General features: G+C 62.7%; 3 protein-coding genes across 5 annotated transcripts in view; 1 reads left to right on the top strand and 2 right to left on the bottom strand.

Annotated features, from left to right (window-relative positions):
* FNDC5 (fibronectin type III domain containing 5) overlaps positions 1-5,007 on the bottom strand; it is a 16,382-nt gene extending 11,375 nt beyond the window's left edge. For all 3 annotated transcript variants that reach the window (XR_009279509.1, XM_058856697.1, XM_058856695.1), the window contains exon 1: positions 4,617-5,007. Coding sequence is in view for 2 of the 3 variants with exons in the window: in XM_058856697.1 (XP_058712680.1) it covers positions 4,617-4,695 (79 nt within the window). In the remaining variant the exon portion in view is untranslated. The remainder of the gene's footprint in view (positions 1-4,616) is intronic.
* A 12,076-nt stretch (positions 5,008-17,083) lies between these two features.
* HPCA (hippocalcin) lies at positions 17,084-18,421 on the top strand. Its single transcript, XM_058856455.1, has 3 exons — positions 17,084-17,469; positions 17,974-18,079; positions 18,324-18,421. Exons 1-3 carry the CDS (start codon positions 17,092-17,094, stop codon positions 18,419-18,421), a joined length of 582 nt encoding a protein of 193 aa, XP_058712438.1. The 5' UTR covers positions 17,084-17,091.
* A 703-nt stretch (positions 18,422-19,124) lies between these two features.
* TMEM54 (transmembrane protein 54) lies at positions 19,125-21,184 on the bottom strand. Its single transcript, XM_058856812.1, has 6 exons — positions 21,062-21,184; positions 20,380-20,528; positions 19,881-19,940; positions 19,559-19,747; positions 19,347-19,481; positions 19,125-19,217 (listed from the first exon to the last, which is right to left on the bottom strand). Exons 1-6 carry the CDS (start codon positions 21,072-21,074, stop codon positions 19,125-19,127), a joined length of 639 nt encoding a protein of 212 aa, XP_058712795.1. The 5' UTR covers positions 21,075-21,184.
* Positions 21,185-21,748: the final 564 nt, after the last annotated feature.

The raw sequence follows: 21,748 nt of genomic DNA on the forward strand, positions 1-21,748 counted from the left end.
TATGGATGGTTGGGGTGGGAAAAAGAGCAGGGAAAAGGTTTGTTCCATTCCACTGCTGCTGCTGTCACCTGGGAATGGGGGGATGCTGAATATTGGGGTGTCCAAATGCTGGGGGGGTCTTGTAGGATCAGGGAGGTCCCTGGGCCACTGAAGGAAAGGAGGAACCTGTGGGAATATCAAACCCTTGGGGTCACCTCAGGCCAGCTGAGCCCAGGACACAGGTCTGGAATTAAAGTGTATTTCTGAATTTATCTCTCTAGCCCCCAAACCCCTCGGAATTCACCTCTCTGGTGAAGGTGCATGGAATTGCATCCTTCCTGAGGCTGTGCTGTGTTCCCAGCATTTTCCAGTTCACTCAGCTCCTCTCCCAAGCAGCTCCTTCCCTGCTGGGAAGGGCTTGAGCTGCCTCAGAGCTCCAGGGACATGGTCTGGTGAGCTGAGGCTCTGAAGCAGCTCATTCCCTGCTTCCCAGCTGCCCTTTCCTGCAGGAAACAGTGAATTCCAGCCTCAATTCCCAGCAGCTCTTGATTCCTGCACCTTCCCTGGGGATGCAGGAGATGAAAGGACACGACCTGAAAGGAGCATCCCTAAAATCCATGTGATGTTTTCTGCCAGCTCCGCTGCCTTTTCCCCCGAGTGTGGATTCATACAGAGCTGCTTTTGCTGCCTCTCTGTGCTCTCCCAGCATGGATCCCATCCATGGATGTAATTGCTTTGTGGGTTTTATGGGATGTGTAGGAAGGGCTGGCACATTGCTCAGTGTTCCCAAGGGTTTTAATGAAGGGAGCCCCAGGGGAATGTGTGGGAGCAGGGATCATTCCCGCTCCCAGCCCCACGGGAAGCGGAGCTGTTTTGCCAAGATCCAGCAATCCAGCAAAAGAGGAGAGAGGCCAACTGGTGGTTCTTCAGCTGGGGAAGAGGCAATTATTTCCTGCTGACCACTCACTTTGCTATAAAAATGGGATATTAATAGGCCACCAGCCCCCTCCTGCCCACCCCTTGGCTCTGTGGCTGATTCCCCATGGAGCAGCTGCCCAAACGTGCTGGAAATGCTGCCAGGGAGTGTGGAGCCTTTTCAGGGAGCACAGAGGCTGTGGCCACACAGTCATTGGGAATTCCTTGGGGCAGAAGGAAGGAATATTTCTATCCTGGAGTGTCCCAGAGACAGGCAGGATTCTCTCAGGTCTCCCCAATGCCACAATTTGGGTTTAAATGCTGCCAGCTTGGAGCAGAGTCATTCCTATCATGTTTTATCCAGGATCCAAATATCCACAGAGAACTGGGTACCACAGTTCCTTTTGCTAGCTCCTCTCATCCCACACCTCTGTAGTATCAGAGCAATCAGAGGTGGTGAGGAAGCCTGGGAATTTCCTGGACAGTGCTGGATGCTGGCACCAGACCTCTCCTGGGATTTTGCTGCCTTCTCCCAGCCCAGCTCTGCTCTTTGTATCCCTTTTTTTACTACACACATAAAGGTTTGCAGCTTCATTGCTCAATACATTTCTGCTTTTAACTGAATTATACTTGATCCAGGCCCTAATTCAGCCTCTGGGCACTTCATAAAGCAGCGAGAGTTTGTTTAGCAATGAACATCCAAAGGGTGAGGATGAATCCAGGACCAGCACATGGATGGCACTGCCATGGAGTGCGTGGTTAATAACTTCAAGCACATCTCTCTGGGAGGAATCTCCCTTTTCCACAAGCACATTCCCAGCAGGAGACAGTGTTGGGAAGAGGATGGCTCAACCTTGGCTGCCTCTCACAGCATCATCCCTGCTGAGAGCCTGACACCGAGGTGAGAAATCTCCACATTCCAATTAAATCCCCTCCTACGCCCAACGCAGAAATCAATAAAGTGCTTACGCCACACGTCAGCCAGCCAGGAATCTCCCCGGCCTCTGGGATGGAAGGAAAGGGCTGCAATGGGTTGGTTTGTTGTTTCCAAGTAGCTGAAAGACCTTTTGCTGCTCTCTTGAGCACGCTGAGCTTGTTGCTCACCCTGATCCACGGTTGATTCCAGCTCCCTGGGCTCGGGAATCAGCCCCTGGAGTCAGATTGTTGGATTTGCTCTCCTTCCCCCTGCGAGGCTGGGGAGGGGGTGAGGGTGGTTTGCAGTGGCTCAGGGGATGAGGACACACTTCAGAGCTGGGCAAAGACCAGAATCCAGCCAGGGGTGTTTGGTATCTTTTTGGGCAGCTGAGGTGGGGGAGCTGTGAAGGGGCTCCTCAAACTGGAGCTCATCCATGTCCTGAGAGCTGGCCCAGAGCTGTGCTGGCAGGGGAGGCTTTACCTGAGCAGTGTCACCTCTGCTCTCAACCTCACAAAAATAACCTGACCTGAGCTGCTCTACGGGCTGGCACCTCGCAGAGAGGCTGTTTGCAAGTCACAGGGGCTGTGGCCTGTTTTGGGGTCCTTCATCATCACCCCACTGCTCTTTGAGCCCTCAGCAGTGCCCTGAGCCCAGCCCAGCTCCCCTCTCGAGGTGGGGACTGCTGGCAGAGCAAGGACAGCTTTAAATCCTATTCCTGACTTGAAACCATCCTGAGTGTTTCCTTGGGGACTTTGTGGAGCAGTGGGAATGATGTGGGAGGGCATCACCCATCCCGGTGAGATTTGGGGGTTGCCAAAGAGCGTTGGTGTGAAGATTATTTCTCAGCCACCTCATCCTCCTGCTCCTGCTTCCCCTCCTAACTCACCTTGGCATCACCTTGGCAAAAAAATGGTCCTGGCTGGCCCAAATCCCTGAATTCAGGGCAGGGCCTGTGCTCAGTGCCACTCACCAGCCCTTGACCTGGCATTGCCAGAGGGGAATTTGCACCAGTCCCCTCTCCTCGGAATGACAGCTTTAATCTTTCATGACAGGAATTATTTTAAACCTGCTCACACAAGCTCTGGGTCCAAAGGGGACAGACCCTGGAGCCTGCATCCCTGCCTGGGAATGATTTCCTCCCCATGGGCTTTTCCAGTGTCTCTTGGCTTGTGTGGCCTCGTGGCCACATCATCAGGCAGGGCTGGAGCCACGGAGCTGGGGGTGACGCTGCCACTACCTCTGTGTGACCTTGGGAAAATCACTTGGTGCCCTCATCCCTCTGTTCCTGCTCTGGCAAACAGGGACAACACAAGTTCTCTGCCTCACCTGGGCACAGGGAGAGCTCCTCAGGACCCTTGGCACAGCTGGCACAGGAGGAGGAGGAGGAGGAGGAGGCAGTGGAGGGTGTGTGACACCACACCAAAGTCACACAGCTCACCATGAGGGAACGTGGCATGGACACCTCCCGGCCCAGGCAGGAGCAGGAGGTGGTTGTGGGCAGGGACACAACTCCCTGTTTACTCTCGGATGCCAACTGAGGTGATCCAAGGATAAGGAAGAGCAGGGAAGTGGCCTAGTTTACAGAAAACCCCGAGTGCTGTCACAATTGCAGACGCCTCCATTGTGGCGCGGTGTTTTCCTCATCGCTCCCTCCCTTTGGGAATGTTTCATTAATCTCCCTGGATCTGGCAGTTGTGAAACAGCAACTTCAGGAGCTGATGCCTGGCCAAGGACGGGCGGCAGAGCCGAAGGCATCCGGGGGTTGCTGCAGCCCCGACGAGGCCAAATGTAACTCCAGCAACTTGCAGGGATGGCTGGAGTGAAAGAATTTCCACTCCCTGGAGCTCTGCATCCCTAATAATCACCCCCAGCCCCCTGGAATGCAAGACATGCTGGCAATCAGCAGTCTGGGAATCAAAGCAGTTGTTCCATCAATATCTTGCAGCCAGCGAAGGAGACAGCCCTCGGCTGCTTGGGAGAGTGACTGCTTTGGGCTGGGGAGCTCCAGCAGCACTGCCCACTTTACACCCACACAGGGGGTGCTGGGGCCAGTGAAGGCAGGAGTGGACTTGGGTCCATCCTGGGAGCTCCAAAATCAGGTCCAGCTCAAGGGAACACTGCCTTCAGCAAAGATCTCCCACTCCAGGTGACCTGCTCAGCTCGGAGGGGCCTGGTTTTTGTGTCCAGGATGTGCAGAGCCCCTGGAGAGGTGCTTCCTTTGGGGCCACCACCGTTCCTTTGGGGCCACCACCATTCCTTTGGGGCCACCACCGTTCCTTTGGGGCCACTGTGGTTCCTCTGGGACCACGGTGCTTCCCCAGCATTCACAGGGCTCCCAGCAGAGCCCGGCTGGGCCCTGGGCAGCCGGGAAGGGGCATTGGCAGAGCAGACCTGGCTTTGTCCCCTCCACTCCGGTTCAGCCCCGTGACACAACCCGGGGCCGCCCTTCAGGTACCCAAAACCTCCTCCTGCCCCTGCCCAGCGCAGGGCCAGGGGCTCCTCTCCCTTTCCCCGTTTCCACATCTCCACGGGTCTCCCTCCCCGGGGATGCCCGGCTGCGAGCGCCCGCGCTGGGGCACGGCTGGGGCGAGCTCCCGGTGCTGCCCGAGCCCGGTGCCGCGGGGCTGCGTGTCCCAGATCGCCGCCTCTTCTGCACCCGATTCCCGGCAAAGTCCCGGCGCCCCCAAACTCCGTCCCCTCTGCGCAGCCCTGCCCGCTCACGCTGCTCCCCCCCGGGGGTCTCTCCTGGCACCGAACCCCCTCCCCACAGCCCCGGCAGACGCTCCCGGGGCCCGGCCGCCCGTACCTGCCTCCACCGGGCGCAGACCGGCGTAGCTGAAGCAGAGCAGGAGCGCGGCGCCGGTGCAGCCGAGGAAGGGCTCCATCCCCCGCGGCCGCTCGGGGCCGGGCCGAGCCGCTCCGGGCCGGGCCGGGCCGGGCCCCGCCGGCGGCGCGTCCTGCGGGCGCGGCGGAGCCGTTCAGCACCGCGGAGAGCGCCGGGGCCGGTACCGCCGGTACCGCCGGTGCCTCCCGGTACCGCCCGGTGCCGCCCGGTGCCGCCCGGTGCGGCGGGGCTCCTCTCTGCCCGGCAGCGCCCGGCTCGGTTCGGTTCGGTACGGTTCGGCACGGTACGGTACGGCTGGGCTCGACCGGGAGGCGGCCCCGCCGAGCCCCGGCTCCGCCCGCTGCAGCGCCGGGCAGCCCCGCTCCGGTCCCTCCCCCGGCCCCGGGGGCGGCGGGACGGGGGCGGCTCGGGCCCCCCGCCCAGCACGGCCCCGCTCTCTGCCTCAGTTTCCCCGTCCCGCCCCTCCCGCCCCCGCCGAGGTCCCGGCGCGGCCCTCCCGGGGGCTGCTCGGACCACCGAGGGTCCCACTCGCAGCCGAGAGCAGCCCTGGGGCACAGCAGCGGGGACGGGTCACCTCCGAGGTGTCACACAGCTCCTGCGAGTCAGCAGGCGCTGAATTCCGTGGGAAGAGCACACGAGGAGCCTCTGGAATTAGCCGTGCCTCCAGGTTAATTAACCGGCATTAATTAGGTGCTAGCTGGTGTTGGGAACAGAATCCAAGTCCCCAGTTCAGCCCCCAGATGATGCGGCACTGGAGGGGGGACCCTGCTGTGACCCCTCTGCTGCTCCCCACCAGCCATGGGGTGTCCTGGCTCTGTGGGGGGCTGGGGGGCACTGGGGGCAAGGGGGACAGATCCCAGCAGCCATGGACAGCTCTGACTGTGAGCACCCGGCCGTGCTGGGGCCAGGGCTGTGTGTCCCTCACTGTCTGTCTGTCCCACGTATTCATCTGTCACCCGCCCAGATGTGCTGGGGACTCCCAGGAGCATCAGCGGGGTCCCCACATTTATGTAATCCTGGTCCCAAGAGTTTGGTTGATGGACTGATGGTTTTTCTCTGCTCATCCATCCAGCTGGATGAAGAGGGGAGTGAATCAGGTGTGAGGGGCTTTGGCAGCCTCTGCCACCATCCCCCTGCCACCCACGGGCACATGAGAGACCCCCCAGCTGAGGAGAACCCCAAAGATCCTTCCTGGACAAGTGACAGGCACCCAAAGGAGAACCAAAAAGCCTCTGCCTGAGCCAGGGGACAGCCCTATCCTGCCAAACCTGCGCCATTCCAACTCTTTCCCAAGCCTGGATGATGACAATTCCCAGCACGGTGTCTGTGCCACGCTCCATGCTGCATCCCAGGGAAATGCCTGTGGTGCTTCCCTTTCATCTCCTGCCTGGCAGCAGATTAAAATTTCATCATTTCAGTGCTGGAGAAAGTGCAGGGAGGGGTGGGAGCCCCGGGACAGAGAGGGGGGTTCAGCCCCTCACTGGAGCAGCCAGCACTGAGCTTGGGGCCCCCCAAATCCAGCCACACGTGGCTGAAGGGAGCAGGATTTGGGCACAACCATGCAGGGATGGTTGAAGGAGCAGGATTTGGGCACAGCCATGCAGGGATGGTTGGGCTGAAGGAGCAGGATTTGGGCACAACCATGCAGGGATGGTTGGAGGAATCAGGATTTGGGCACAGCCATGCAGGGATGGTTGGGTTGGAGGAGCAGGATTTGGGCACAGCCATGCAGGGATGGTTGGGCTGAAGGAGCAGGATTTGGGCACAGCCATGCAGGGATGGTTGGGTTGGAGGAGCAGGATTTGGGCACAGCCATGCAGGGATGGTTGGGGCAGGGGGATCAGGATTTGGGCACAGCCATGCAGGGATGGTTGAAGGAGCAGGATTTGGGCACAGCCATGCAGGGATGGTTGAAGGAGCAGGATTTGGGCACAGCCATGCAGGGATGGTTGGGTTGGAGGAGCAGGATTTGGGCACAGCCATGCAGGGATGGTTGGGTTGGAGGAGCAGGATTTGGGCACAGCCATGCAGGGATGGTTGGGGCAGGGGGATCAGGATTTGGGCACAGCCATGCAGGGATGGTTGAAGGAGCAGGATTTGGGCACAGCCATGCAGGGATGGTTGAAGGAGCAGGATTTGGGCACAGCCATGCAGGGATGGTTGGGTTGGAGGAGCAGGATTTGGGCACAGCCATGCAGGGATGGTTGGGTTGGAGGAGCAGGATTTGGGCACAGCCATGCAGGGATGGTTGGAGGGAGCAGGATTTGGGCACAGCCATGCAGGGATGGTTGGGGCAGAGGGAGCAGGATTTGGGCACAGCCATGCAGGGATGGTTGGGGCTGAAGGAGCAGGATTTGGGCACAGCCATGCAGGGATGTTTGGGCTGAAGGAGCAGGATTTGGGCACAGCCATGCAGGGATGTTTGGGCTGAAGGAGCAGGATTTGGGCACAGCCATGCAGGGATGGTTGGAGGGATCAGGATTTGGGCACAGCCATGCAGGGGTGGTTGGGTTGGAGGAGCAGGATTTGGGCACAGCCATGCAGGGGTGATTGGGGCAGAGGGATCAGGATTTGGGCACAGCCATGCAGGGATGGTTGGAGGGACCAGGATTTGGGCACAGCCATGCAGGGATGGTTGGAGGGATCAGGATTTGGGCACAGCCATGCAGGGATGATTGGGCTGAAGGAGCAGGATTTGGGCACAGCCATGCAGGGATGGTTGGAGGGAGCAGGATTTGGGTACAGCCATGTAGGGATGGTTGGGGCAGGGGGATCAGGATTTGGGCACAGCCATGCAGGGATGATTGGGGCAGGGGGATCAGGATTTGGGCACAGCCATGCAGGGATGGTTGGGGCAGGGGGATCAGGATTTGGGCACAGCCATGCAGGGATGGTTGGAGGGATCAGGATTTGGGCACAGCCATGCAGGGATGGTTGGGGCTGAAGGAGCAGGATTTGGGCACAGCCATGCAGGGATGGTTGGGGCTGAAGGAGCAGGATTTGGGCACAGCCATGCAGGGATGGTTGGGGCTGAAGGAGCAGGATTTGGGCACAGCCATGCAGGGATGGTTGGGCTGAAGGATCAGGATTTGGGCACAGCCATGCAGGGATGGTTGGGGCTGAAGGAGCAGGATTTGGGCACAGCCATGCAGGGATGGTTGGGTTGGAGGAGCAGGATTTGGGCACAGCCATGCAGGGATGGTTGGGGCAGAGGGAGCAGGATTTGGGCACAGCCATGCAGGGATGGTTGGGTTGGAGGAGCAGGATTTGGGCACAGCCATGCAGGGATGGTTGGGGCAGGGGGATCAGGATTTGGGCACAGCCATGCAGGGATGGTTGGGCTGGAGGGAGCAGGATTTGGGCACAACCCTGAAGGGAGCTGGCTGCAGGCTGAGCTGCTGCTTCCCCTGGGCCTTCCTTTGCCAGAACACGAGGCTGAGCAGGAGACACTGCTGGGCTCAGGCTCCTGATGGAGCTCCCTCCATGGCCTGCACGCCTGGAGCCGCATCACAAACCCCAAGTTGTGATACCGGTGATGCCAGAACAGCTCCAGGAAGGCAAAGCCGAGGTCCCAGCAGGATGTGCCTCCATGCCAGCAGCAGCAGCAGCGCTTCCCAGTCTCTGCAGAGGGAATTCCCAGTCCCCAGCAGTGAGATGGAAGGGCTGGCACACAAAACCGAGGATTCCCAGCCTGGGCCGACAGGGATCCAAGGCTGGGTCTCAACACATGGAACGGGCAATGTTTTGCCCCAGTGGCTCCTGGCAGATGTGAACAAGGCTGGTCCCTGTCATTCCACTGCCTCCCAGACTCCCACAGGAGGGTTTTGGATGTGTCCTGGTATTTTTCCGGAGGCTGAACACGGCTAACACCACAATTCCTCAGCTTTTGCCTTTCCCCCTTTCCAAATATAGGAGGAACGTTGCTCTTTTCCAACCCCATGACATCTGCCATGCTCAGCGGGTGCTCTGGGATGTCACCACTGCACTGAGGTCCCCTCCAGGGGCTCGGGTCCCAGCCACCCCCGGGCTCCATGGGACCTGTGCTTGTCCTTTCCCTGTCCCCTTTCCTTTCCCACCACTGGGCAAAGCTTTTGGGCTGTCCTGGTCCCCCTGGTCCCCTCTGGGCTCCCCGTGCAGTGCGGAGCCTCCTCCACCTCCCCAGCCCATCACTATTCCAGTCACACGACGCCCGTCACGCGTCCCCCGTCTGCCAATTAAGTCACGGCTCTAATTACGCACTCAGGCTCTGCAGACGCTCCTCTTCCCTCTCCCGGCACCAGACGGACACCTGGGAAGCCGCCAGCTGTCCCACCCCTCCCACCCAGCCCTGTCCCACCTCACCCTCACTGCGCTGGGCTCTGCCAGGAGCCGAGCACCGAGCTCACAACCCCGCCACACCAAAAAATCACCCCCAAATCGGTGCTGTGGTGTGGGGCCGTTGTGGGGGGATTTCTGTGCAGCCCACGGGGGAAATGGGTGCGCACAGAGATGCTCAGGATGTCCCTCAGGAGGGACAGTCTCAGCCCTGGGGGGTGATGGTGGCACAAAGGTGTTGGCAGATCTGGGGGACTCTGCTGCTGCTCCCCAGGTGCCCCTGGAGCAGCTCGGTCACTCCCTGTGACACCCCCAAACTTTCGGGGTTCCCTGCACCCCATTTCAGACCCCACCCTCAGCTCATCACCTGCCCTGGGCACCCACTGGGAGCTTCTCTGGGGTTTGGTCCCCCCAAATCCCAGTGTTGGGTGTGGGGTCCTGGCCGGGGGGTGCTGGGTGGGGAGCAGGGGATGCTGAGGGTGATGTGGGGTGCAGGGGGTGCGGGATGCGGGGGATGCGGGGGATGGAGGGTGTGGAATGAACGGGGAGTTCAAGGGGTGCAAAGGGACACAGGGGGAACATGGGATTCAGGAGGTTCAGGAGGTTCAGGGGGTTCAGGGGGTTCAGGGGGTGTGGGGTGCAGGGGGTACGAGTGGTGCAGGGGGTTCAGGGGGTACAGGAGGTTTTTTGGGGTACAGGAGGTTCACGGGGTGCGGGGTACAGGAGGTACAGGAGGTTCAGGGGGTTCAGGGGGTTCAGGGGGTTCAGGGGGTGTGGGGTACAGGGGGTACGAGTGGTACAGGGGTTCAGGAGGTTCAGGGGGTTCAGGGGGTGTGGGGTGCAGGGGGTACAGGAGGTTCAGGAGGTTCAGGGGGTTCAGGGGGTTCAGGGGGTTCAGGGAATGAGGGGTACAGGGGGTACGAGTGGTACAGGGGTTCAGGGGGTTCAGGGGGTTCAGGGGGTGTGGGGTGCAGGGGGTACAGGGGGTTCAGGATGTTCAGGAGGTTCAGAAGGTACCGGGAGCCCCCATATCCCGGCGCTGCCGAAAGCCGCTGCTGCCATCTGCCGACACCGCACCGGATCCGGCGCCGCGGAGCCCCGGGAGGGGATGGGGGGCACAGCCGGGACCCCCCAACATCCCTCCCGAGCACCCCCGGCACAGGACCCGCACTCCGGCCCCGCTCCCCAGCGCGTCCCGGGGGTTCCGCCGCAGGGGGCTGGGGGCAGCCGGGGCCGGCCAGGAGGGGACTGGGGTCACCCCACTTGGGGTCCCCGGGCTCGGAGACCCCCCCCGAGCCCCCCGGCCCCGCTGTCCGATAGCGCTGCCCCGCCGCGGCCCCGGGAGCGCCTCGCTCACCCCGTGAGATGGGGAGAGAAACCACGAGAGGGAGCCCAGGGCAAGAGAGTGGCCGATGCACTGGGGGTGCTGGTGGCACTGGTGGCACTGGTGGCACTGGTGGCACTGGTGATGGCGTTTAACCCCTCCGTTCCCTGAGGAGGGCGAGGGAACAAGGGACAAGTCTGGCTCCAGGCCCCTCCGTCCCCTCCCAGCTCCAGACCCCGCTCGGTCTCACCCATTCCGACATCAAGGGGGCTGTGACAGTCCCGGGATGGCAATGTCACCTCCGCAGCCCTCAGTGCCCAGGCTGGGACACAGCAGGGACGAGCTGCAGCCTCCAGCCAGCCCTGGGCATGTCCCGAGCCCCCAGCAGAGCCCAGCTGGGGTCCCAAACTGGGAGAACTGGGACAGAACCTGTGCCCAAACTGCCCCAAAACGCGTCCCGGGCGGGTGTGACAGCGCTGCTGAGCGCACGTGTCCAGCTGCCAGCGCCACACGGGGACCTGGTGTCCCCAGGAACCCCGACCTTGGCTGGCTGGGGGGGGTGAGCGGGAGTGGGGACACGGGGACACGGGGATGTGGGGACACGGGGACACAGGGATGTGGGGACACAGGGACATGGGGACACGGGGACACGGGGACACGGGGACACAGGGATGTGGGGACACGGGGACACGGGGACATGGGGACATGGGGACACGGGGATGTGGGGACACAGGGACATGGGGACATGGGGACACGGGGATGTGGGGACACGGGGACACGGGGACACGGGGACACGGGGACACGGGGATGTGGGGACACAGGGACATGGGGACATGGGGACACGGGGATGTGGGGACACGGGGACACGGGGACATGGGGATGTGGGGACACAGGGACATGGGATGGAGCTGCTCCCTTATGAAATGTTATGAAACGTCCCCCCATCCCCGCGCTGTTAAGTCAAGATTTAGCGAGATCTGGTTCCTGATCCAGATGAGATCGGGCATCACAAAGGGCTTTGTATTCCAGGAAGCCTATTAGAGGTTTAAATTATACAAATGGGCTTTTTACCAAAGATCCTCATTATCTGGGTATTTGCTTTTAATCCCCGGCTATTCCCGCAGCCCCTGCCCCAAACTGCCCCGTTTACCTTCCCCGTGTCCTCTGCCGGGCCAGGGCGTGGGGACAGGGACAGGCTCTGAGGACAGGGACACGCTCTGGGGACAGAGACACGCTCTGGGGACAGGGAAAGGCTCTGGGGACAGGAACAGGCTCTGGGGACAGGGACACACTCTGGGGACAGGGACACGCTCTGGGGACAGGGACACGCTCTGGGGACAGGGACACACTCTGGGGACAGGGACACGCTCTGGGGACAGGGACACACTCTGGGGACAGGGTGTGGGGACAGGAACAGGCTCTGGGGACAGGGACATGCTCTGGGGACAGGGACACGCTCTGGGGACAGAGACACGCTCTGGGGACAGGGACACTCCCTGGGGACAGGGACACACTCTGAGGACAGGGACACGCTCTGGGGACAGGGACACTCCCTGGGGACAGGGACACACTCTGAGGACAGGGACACGCTCTGGGGACAGGGACATGCTCTGGGGACAGGGACAGGCTTTGGGGACAGGGACACACTCTGGGGACAGGGACACACTCTGGGGACAGGGACACGCTCTGGGGACAGGGCGTGGGGACAGGGAGGGGTCTGTGGGATATTGGGGACACCCCAGTTGTGTTCACTGGTACAACGAGGGGCTGAGCTCCTCTTGCTTTGCCCTCTCCCAGTTTGTCCCAGTATCCCAGGAGGTTTTGGGAGCACCAAACCTCCCTGGACACACCTGGGCCCCTTCCGTGCCACCCTGGCTGTGTTGGCACCCACGGGGACGCTCCCGTGGGCACTCGGGGCTGGCGAGGGTGATGAGGCTGATGCTGGACCCCAAATCACCCAACTCTGGGCACCCCGAGCGTCCCCATCAGCTTGGGGACCTCAGCCAGGGCCACCCGAGGCCAGCGACACTGCCTGGGACACACAGAGGGGTGTGCGGAGCCCTGGGAACCCTGAACCGCTGTCCTGGGGCACAGGGACACCGCTGTGTCCCCTCCCGGGGTGTCCCGTCCCTGAGTGTCCCTTCCCGAGGTGTCCCCTCCGGGGTGTCCCGTCCCTGAGTGTCCCTTCCCGAGGTGTCCCCTCTCGGGGTGTCCCCCTCCCGGGTGTCCTGTCCCGCGGTGTCCCCTCCCGGGGTGTCCCGTCCCGAGGTGTCCCCTCTCGGGGTGTCCTCTCGCTGTGTCCCCTCTCGGGGTGTCCTCTCGGGGTGTCCCCTCCCGGGGTGTCCCGTCCCTGAGTGTCCCTTCCCGAGGTGTCCCCTCCGGGGTGTCCTGTCCCGGAGTGTCCCCTCGGGGTGTCCCCTCTCGGAGTGTCCCCTCCCGAAGTGTCCTGTTCCAGGGTGTCCCCTCCGGGGTGTCCCCTCTCGGAGTGTCCCCTCCCGGGGTGTCCCCTAGCGAGGTGTCCCCTCCCGCGGTGTCCCCTCGGGGTGTCCCCTCCCTGCAGCCCCACCTCTCTCCGCCGCAGCGAAGCCTCGGGGGCTTCACGGCTGCCATGACAACGCAGGAAATTCCCACAGAAATCCCTGCAGGGAGGAGGAGGAGGAGGAGGAGGAGGAGAAGGAAGGGGAGGAAGACGAAGGGGAACTCCCAGCCAGGCATCAGCAGCGCCCCACGTCTGTCCCCAGCAGCTTTGGGGAGATTGGGGAGGTTTGGGGAGATGCCACAGCGGCTCTTTTGGCATTTTCAGCACCACGGGGCCAGCGGGACCCGCCCCGGACCAGCCCTGCCCGTCCTGGCACCCCCAGGGCATCCTCATCCCTGTGAGCCATGCCCGTGGCTCCAGCCATAAAACCACAATATTTTGGGGTGGAGTGGGTTGGGAGCCAGGCAGGATGAGCTGGGGGTGTTTTTCCCCCATGGCAGGGACCTGTAAATCACTGATGTCCCTGCCCGTGCCCCCCTCCCAGGCATTATCCTCCCTCTCCCTCCTGCAATCCCTTCCAGCGTGGGGATTAGGTGGGTTTAGGGTCGGGTTGGAGTCGGAAATGGGATGCTTTCAAATCAGCCTGCGTCACTTGTGCCTCTGTCACTCATGCCCAGGGGGATTAAAATAGATATGGAGATTATCAGAGGGGAGGTGACACCCCCACCTTGGGGGCCCCCAATGTCCCCCAGCCCTGGCACTGCTGCCTGTGGGGTGCTCGGCTCCAGCCCTCCAGGATATCTTCCCAAAGGCACAAACATCTCCCTCTTCCTCACCTTTCTGCTCATATCCCATCCTAACCCCCTTTCCAAATCTCTCTCTTAAACAGGAGAGGATAAAACACCACTGCAGCATCTCACCTCTCCAATTCCCATATTTCCAGCCTGATCCCATTCCCAAAACGCCTCGTTGGGCTCGATACCAGTGCCCAAACCCCCTACCTGGAGCTCAGGAAGGGTTCCCAGGTTTATTAGCAAGAATTGCTCATTCCTGTGGTGTGTCAAGTCCCTGTGGTCCTCAGGGCCTGGGCTGCTCCTGTTCTCAACCTCTGTTTGGTCAAGAGCTGCCCACTGGTGCTCCAAAACACAGCTCTGGGTTTTGGATGCTTTGCCAGGCCTGGTCCCTGTCTCCTGCCCTGCTTCAGCCTCCAGTTTTAGGTCTGGATGTTCCAGGTCTCTCTCGGTGGGTGCCCAAAGCCCCTCGGCCTCACTGATCTTGGGAGGGACCTTAAAGTCACCCGGTGCCACCCCTGCCATGGGCGGAGCCACCTTCCCCTGTCCCAGGCTGCTCCCAGCCCCATCCAACCCGGCCTTGGACACTTCCAGGAGGGGAAACCGTAGTTTTTTAATGCCCAGGAGATTTTGGGGTGAATTAGTCCGATGTTGGGTTCTTCCCATCCTGGAGCAGCCACTCCAGCGCATTTCTGTCCCCCCCAGGCCAGCGGGATTTAATCACTTGATGCATTTTTGTTTGTGTAATTCCAAGGAGAGTGGCTCTTCCTCCCATCTGCCCCTGCCATCTGCTCCCCACGGCCATCCCGGGCTCTGCAAACGGGGAGCTGCTGCAGGGACCCTGGAAAAACCTTCTGGCAATGGCAGCTCCTCATGGAGAGCATCTGGCTCCGCTGGAGTCTTTTCCCAGTGCTCTGAAAGCCACTCTGCTCCTTGCTGGAGTGACTGGGAATGCTTTGACACCCAACCCAAAATGGCCCTTCCTAGCCCCAAAAAGCCTGGCTTGGCACCTTCTTGGGCCAGGAGACAGCGTGTCCCAGTGCTCCCAGAGCTCCCAGTGCTCCCAGTGCTCCCAGAGCTCCCAGTGCTCCCAGTGATCCCTGTGTTCCCAGAGCTCCCAGTGCTCCCAGTGCTCCCAAAGCTCCCAGTGCTCCCAGTGCTCCCAGTGCTCCCAAAGCTCCCAGTGCTCCCAGTGCTCCCAGTGCTCCCAAAGCTCCCAGTGCTCCCAGTGCTCCCAAAGCTCCCAGTGCTCCCAGAGCTCCCAGTGCTCCCAGTGCTCCCAGTGCTCCCAGAGCTCCCAGTGCTCCCAGTGATCCCTGTGTTCCCAGAGCTCCCCAAACTCCCCCAGTGCTCCCAGTGCTCCCAGAGCTCCCAGTGCTCCCAGTGATCCCTGTGTTCCCAGAGCTCCCCAAACTCCCCCAGTGCTCCCAGTGCTCCCAAAGCTCCCAGTGCTCCCAGTGCTCCCAGAGCTCCCAGTGCTCCCAGTGATCCCTGTGTTCCCAGAGCTCCCAGTTCTCCCAGTGTTCCCAGTGCTCCCAGTGCTCCCAGTGTTCCCCAAGCTCCCCCAGTGCTCCCAGTGCTCCCAGTGTTCCCAGTGCTCCCAGTGCTCCCAGTGTTCCCAGTGTTCCCAGTATTCCCAGTATTCCCAGTGTTCCCAGAGCTCCCAGTGCTCCCAGTGTTCCCAGTGATCCCAGTGGTCCCAGAGCCCTCAGTGATCCCAGTGTTCCCAGTATTCCCAGTATTCCCAGTGTTCCCAGTGTTCCCAGTGCTCCCAGTGTTCCCAGTATTCCCAGTGTTCCCCAAGACCTCCCAGCGCTCCCAGAGCCCCCCCAGCCCTCACTGTCCCCAGCCCCCTCTCCGGGGGCACCAGGGGCTGCTCCCCGAGCTCTCCTCCATGGGGCGGTGTCCCGGGGGGTGTCCCGGGGCGGGTGGGGGGTCCCGGGGGGCGCTGCCGGTGCCGGTGCCGGTGCCCCCGGTGTCCCCGGTGCCCCCCCGCCGCCCGGCGCTGCGGCGGCCGCTCCCGGCGGGCGCTCCCGGTTTGCGGTGGCGGTGGCGGCGGCGACAGCGGCCGTCTCCGGGCAGGTAGGAGGTGGCGGGGGACAAGGGACCCGGGGGGGGGGGGACACGCACGGACACGAGCGGGGGGCACTGAGGAACCGGAGAGCCCGCGGACCCAGCCCCGGGCACGTCAGTCCCCTGCAGAGCCACCCCCGCCCCAGCGCGTCTTTCGGGGGTGCTCGGAGTCCCTCTCGGTCCCCAGCGCTTCTTTCGGGGCTCCCGGTAGTGCCTCTCCACGGGAGAGACCTTCCCTTGGCGTGTCCCCGGCAATCCCAGGGTGTTCGGTTCGGGGGGAGCCCCCTGCAGCCCCCCCACCCCTGAGAGGACTCCCTGGGGGTGCCCACCCACCCTTCCGGAGGTGTCCGCTTTGGGGGGGTCCTTGCGGAGCCCTCTCGGGGTGCTGAGCCCCCACGGGTTCCCTTCTCGGGGCGGGAGCTGCCCCGGGCAGTGGGGAGGGGTCACAGACCCCGGGCTTTGGGGGTGGGGGTCGTGCCAGCCCCGGAGGAACCAAACTGGGGACCCCTGAGTGGGGAGGGGACACGCAGATCCCTCCTCGGGCTGCTGGAGCGGGGCTGGAGCCGTGGGGGTGATGGAGAGACTTTGTGGGGTCCCATCCCCCTGAATGTCCTCTGTGGACACCCCTGGGTGTCCAGCCCTACCTGGCTGCTCCTCTTGGGGATCCTGTCTGCCCTGAGATCCAAAGGAATCTTTGGGGAGTTTGGGGGTGCTGCGGCCTCTCCCTACTCTGGATAAGGCAGCTCCAGGCACTGAAAGCCCCCAGTGCACCCCTGAATCCCCCCGAGTCCATCTCTCCCACGGAGGGGTCACGACACAGCCTGGGGGAAGCCCCGGGACAGTGGCAGCGGGCCAAGGTCACCACGGAGTCCCCAGGAGGGTCGTGCCCGGTGCTGGACACCCTCCCTCCCCTGGGAGCTCCTCGGGGCTGGGCTGGGGACATCCTGGGGCAGGGACAGAGCCCCGAGCAGGGACCTGCCACCCCCAGCCCTTCCTGGGGCTCCAGGGCCCGCCGGAGGCATCAAATATTAACGGAGACAGCGGAGGAGCTGAAAATAACCCTCCTCCGAGGGATCTGACCCAGATCCGGCCAGCCCCAAAGCTGGGCTGGACCCAGAACCGCAGGCACCGCTCTGCCGGGGCCGAATCCAGCCCCCTCCCCTCCTCCGGCCCCTCTGCCCTGCTGATCCCACCTATATAGCACCTATATATTATGCAAATGAGCTATAAGGGCTTATTACGCAAACGGGAGGGGGCTGGCGCTGCCTGGCTCTGGGTGGTCCCCGGGGCTGGCCCCGACGGCTCAGAGCGGCCAGCGGGGATGGAGGGAGCAGCATCCGCGTCCTGCCGGGTGTCCGGGGGCTGCCAGGGAGCGCTGCCCCGTCCCTCTCCCCTCCTGTAGCGCAGAGGGACCCCCGAGACCCCCCAGACCCCTGCAGCGCTCATCCCGGCGGAATGGGGAAGCAGAACAGCAAACTCCGCCCGGAGATGCTCCAGGACCTGCGGGAAAACACGGAGTTCTCCGACCTGGAGCTGCAGGGCTGGTACAAGGGTTTCCTGAAGGACTGTCCCTCGGGCATGCTCGACGTGGAGGAGTTCAAGAAGATCTACGCCAACTTCTTCCCCTACGGAGACGCCTCCAAGTTCGCCGAGCACGTTTTCCGCACCTTCGACACCAACGGCGACGGCACCATCGACTTCAGGGAGTTCATCATCGCCCTGAGCGTCACCTCCCGCGGGAAGCTGGAGCAGAAGCTCATGTGGGCCTTCAGCATGTACGACCTGGATGGAAACGGCTACATCAGCCGGGAGGAGATGCTGGAGATCGTGCAGGTACCGGGCTGCCCCGCCCCGCAGCCTCCGGGTGTGGCTGTCGCCTCCCGGGGCGAGGGTGGCTCTGGGATTTCACCCTGTGGGACCCCCGGGACAGAGTTTTGCTGTAGCAGGGATGGATGAAGCTGTTGGTGTCTGCAGGATTATTTTATCCTGGAGCATCCCGAGCTCTTCCCTGCCTGGGGATGTCCCTTTGTGAGCCCATGCTGGGACTCTTCCTGTGTTTCCAGGGCTGGCAGGTGTCTCTGGTGGTGCTGGCAAATGCACAGGAGATGCTCTCCCTGCCCAAATCCCAACCTGGAGATTCTCACTGCTGTGGAATCCCAGTGGCCAAATTCTCCCTGCAGGAGCAGCTCCAGCCCCAGCAGTGCTGGGAGCCCCCCACAGCCTGATCCCACAGGAAGGGTTTTAAACACCAACCTCATTCCCAGGAAAGCAAATCCCAAAGATCTGTCCCAGGTGGGCAATGCCAGGAGTCACCCTCACCCCCTCTCTTTCTCCCAGGCCATCTACAAAATGGTCTCGTCCGTGATGAACATGCCTGAAGATGAATCCACCCCGGAGAAAAGGACGGACAAAATCTTCCGACAGATGGATACTAATAACGACGGTAAATGAGAGGAGCTGGAGGGGATTAGGGAAAGGTCTCATGGCTAAATCCGGGGGTCTTAGAAGGAGCCGCACGCACGCTGATTAAATGGCTCCTGTCTGCTGCTGTGGCCCCGCTGGCCGGAGGGGCTCAGGGTGCTGGGCACCCCAGGGTGCTCCTCCCGGCTGGGTGGGGGGTGTCCATGGGCTGCTCTGGGTGGTCTCTGGTCCTGGGAGGAGGCTGAGCCGTGTCCCCTTCCCCGCAGGGAAGCTCTCGCTGGAGGAGTTCATCCGAGGGGCCAAGAGCGACCCGTCCATCGTGCGCCTGCTGCAGTGTGACCCCAGCGGGGCCATGCAGTTCTGAGCCCCCCAGGACCCCCACAGACCCCCCTCCCGCCACCCCCGACCCTGCAGATGGTCACTGTCCCTTACCCGGCCCCTGCGGTCCCCGCTGTGCCCCCACAGCGCCTCGTGGGATGAGAGCTGGACCCAGCTGAAATTGGGGTGAGGGGAGCCCAGGGGGGAGTCCCCATCCCTGGGGGGCTCCTGCACTGGTGGGAGGATGGAGGATGGGTGCCCTGAGGCTCCCCCAGCAGCAGGGCTCAGGGCAGGGGGACAGCTCAGCCCCGTGGGACAGGCTGGTGGCCACTGCTGCATCTCTGGCAGGCGTGGGGACACGGCCCAGGGGACAAAGCCCCTGTGGCTGCGGGGTCCCACGGCTGGGTCAGCCCCTTCCCCATAGCCAGGGCAGGGCGTGGGGCCGGGGGGGCCGTGCTTCTGGTCTTTAATACCCGCAGAATAAAGTTTGTGTCAGTGCAGTCCGTGCTGGGAAAGGGGACACGGAAGCCCTGGGGAAGGTTCCTCCCTGCAGGGTCTGGACCCAGCCCAGTTTCATCCCTCGCTGCAGCCCCAGGCAAGCCAAGGCCGTGGGATGGGCTCGTGTTCCAGGGGATGTGTCCACACATCCTGGGAGGCAGCAGAGTCCTGTCGTGGGGCTGTGCCGGTGCTGGAATGGGGCAGGAACGGCCAGGACACATCCACAGGGTCATTTATCCCTCGGGCCCTGCTCAGAGCCGAGCAATTTCCACACTGTCCAGTCTCAGCAAGCCCAGGCACTGCCCGGGGCCAGGGCTCTCCACAGGGGCTGCCTGCAAAGAGACCTGGAAGCCAGAGAGGATGGTGAGAACGGGACCAGAGGGGTGGAAGCCTTGGATCCACCTGAGCCCAGACAGGTCTGTCCCAGCCCTGCAGGGGAGGGGTTGGAGCTGAGCCCAGGAATCAGAAATCACCTTCATCCGGAGCGTCCCACGGCAGCAGCGGCCGAGGCGGAGGAGCTCCAGGGCGAGCAGGAGGCAGCGGATGCAGAAGAAGATCTCCATGGCCTCCAGCAGGATGGAGATGGTCCAGAGGGACAGCGTGGAGCTCTGGGAGACAGCGGGAGCATCAGCTCCCTGCACACCCTCCCCATCCCCAGCACATCCCCAGCCCACGGGGGACTCACGTAGACTCGGGTGGGGTCGAAGGGGCACTCGCGGGACACCGGGGCGAGGGCGACGCTGCCGATGGAGCAGGGGGCCAGCAACACCCGGCCCTGGTTGCCCAGGGTCAGCCCGATGGCCACGAGCAGCCCCAGCAGGCAGCACAGGCAGCACAGGCTGCTGCAGGCGCTCAGGGCCAGCAGCGCCCATTTCTGCAGGAGGGAGAGAAGAGGCGGCTCGGGGATGTTCCCTCCCCAGGGCGGACCCCGAGAGAGGGGCTGTGGGGACTGTTCAGGCTTCCTGGGAGGGCTCCTGGGTGCTGGGAGAGGGGCTGGGGGTGCTTACGAGGGCAGCAGAGCCGAGGTAACGGGCCAGCAGCAGGGCACAGACTCCACAGGAGATGGTCTGCGAGGAAGCACAGGGGGTCAGCGAGGAGCAGCTGCCCCAGGGCCAGCGGTGTCCTTTCCCTGCTGGCATTGTCCCTGGAAGCTCCTCCGGGGGGCAACGCTTCACCTCCAACAGCCTCACCCAGTAAGGAGCCCCTGAGCGTTGAATTCCCTGGAAAGGCTCGTTTGGAGTGGGGGAGACAGAGCAGCGTCTGTGCTGCATCCCATCTCCTTCCCACCCTGCATCCCATCTCCTTCCCACCCTGCATCCCATCTCCTTCCCACCCTGCATCCCATCTCCTTCCCACCCTGCATCCCATCTCCTTCCCACCCTGCATCCCATCTCCTTCCCACCCTGCATCCCATCTTCTTCCCACCCTTCATCCCATCTCCTTCCCACCCTTCATCCCCCCCTCACCCCAGCCCCTCCCCACGTCCCCCCGTGTCCCAGGGGGTACCAGCAGCGCAGTGACCGCAGAGGCGCTGTTGGTGACACCGTAGTGCAGGGAGGTGACATCGCGGGCAGTCACCACGAAGCGCAGGACGGTGCCGTGGACGAGGGCCCCGGTGATGAAGCTGAGGTGGCCGATGATGAGGAGGATGAGCCCTGTTTTCATCAGCACCTTTCGGTGGCTGCTGGGATGGAGGTGGCCTGAGAGGAGGGGAGAGGAGGGTGTGGGGTGGCCAGCACCGAGCTGTCCCCACCTGGCACAGGAATGGGGCATTTGGGGACAGCCCCAGGGGATGTGGCAGGAGGTGGTGTGGAAGCCACCGCTAGCCCAGGTATGCAAACCACTGGTCCAGCCAGCTCTCCTGAGACTGGAGCAAAGGTGTGGGGCCAGTGGCCATGGGGACAGGGTCCCTGTGGGGCTGGGAAGGGCTGGGGCTCCTCGGACTGACAGGGAAGCTCTGGGAGAGGAGCTGTCCCCCAAATGGCAGCTCCAGGGCTGGGTCCTGGTTCTGGGTTCTGGTGACTGTGGGGCTGTTCCCCCTTTGGGCCCACCCTCACACACCCATCACCACCAGTGACCCCATCTGAGCCACTCAGCTCCTCTCCCTCCCTCCCTGCCTCAGTTTCCCCTGCAGGAGGGCAGAGATGGAGCCCTCTCGATGTGATCCCCATGCCAGAGCTGGACTCACCCACTTGGCACATCTTCACCGGGCCAGGATCAGGCCATCAGAGCCCCTCGATGCCCCTGGGCCTGCCCTGCCCTCAGCCCCGGGCAGTCGGATCCATCGGGGTCTGGGATGGGGCAGGACCGGGACACCCGGAGCCACCCGGAGCCACCCGCCTGCTGCTCCAGTTCCTGTCAGACCAGCTCCCCGGGACAAAGGGATAACTCCACCTTCTCCTCTGTGTCCCACCCCTGCCCTCCCCCTGCTGCCAAGCCAGCAGCCGTGCCGTGACATGCCGTGCCGTGCTGTGCCAATTCACCATTCCATGCCCAGCCACCATTCCACGCTTCCTCACCCCCTTCCCCACCCACCCCCACCTCCCCAGCACACCCCAAAACCTCAGCAGCAGGCTGGGATCCATCCAGGGGGGTCCCAGGGCAGCTCCTGGGGCTGGGACACTGCCCAGCTCTGCCAGGGACAGGGCAAAGCAGAGGGCTCAGGGCAGGTGGTCACCTGGCCCAGTGGCGACTCAGAGGAGCTGGTTTGGTGGCCATCACCCTCAGGAAGCTTCCAGGGGAATTCCAGACACTGGGATGGGGACAGGGGCTTGCAGGGGTGGCTTTGGGAGGAGCTCCCAGCTCAGCTCACACCGAGGGGCTGGGGGGTCCAACAGGGACAAGGCTGGTTCCTGGGACTGCCCTGGGGAAAGGT

Source organism: Poecile atricapillus, chromosome 24, assembly GCF_030490865.1.
Source record: "Poecile atricapillus isolate bPoeAtr1 chromosome 24, bPoeAtr1.hap1, whole genome shotgun sequence".
Classification (NCBI taxonomy): domain Eukaryota; kingdom Metazoa; phylum Chordata; class Aves; order Passeriformes; family Paridae; genus Poecile; species Poecile atricapillus.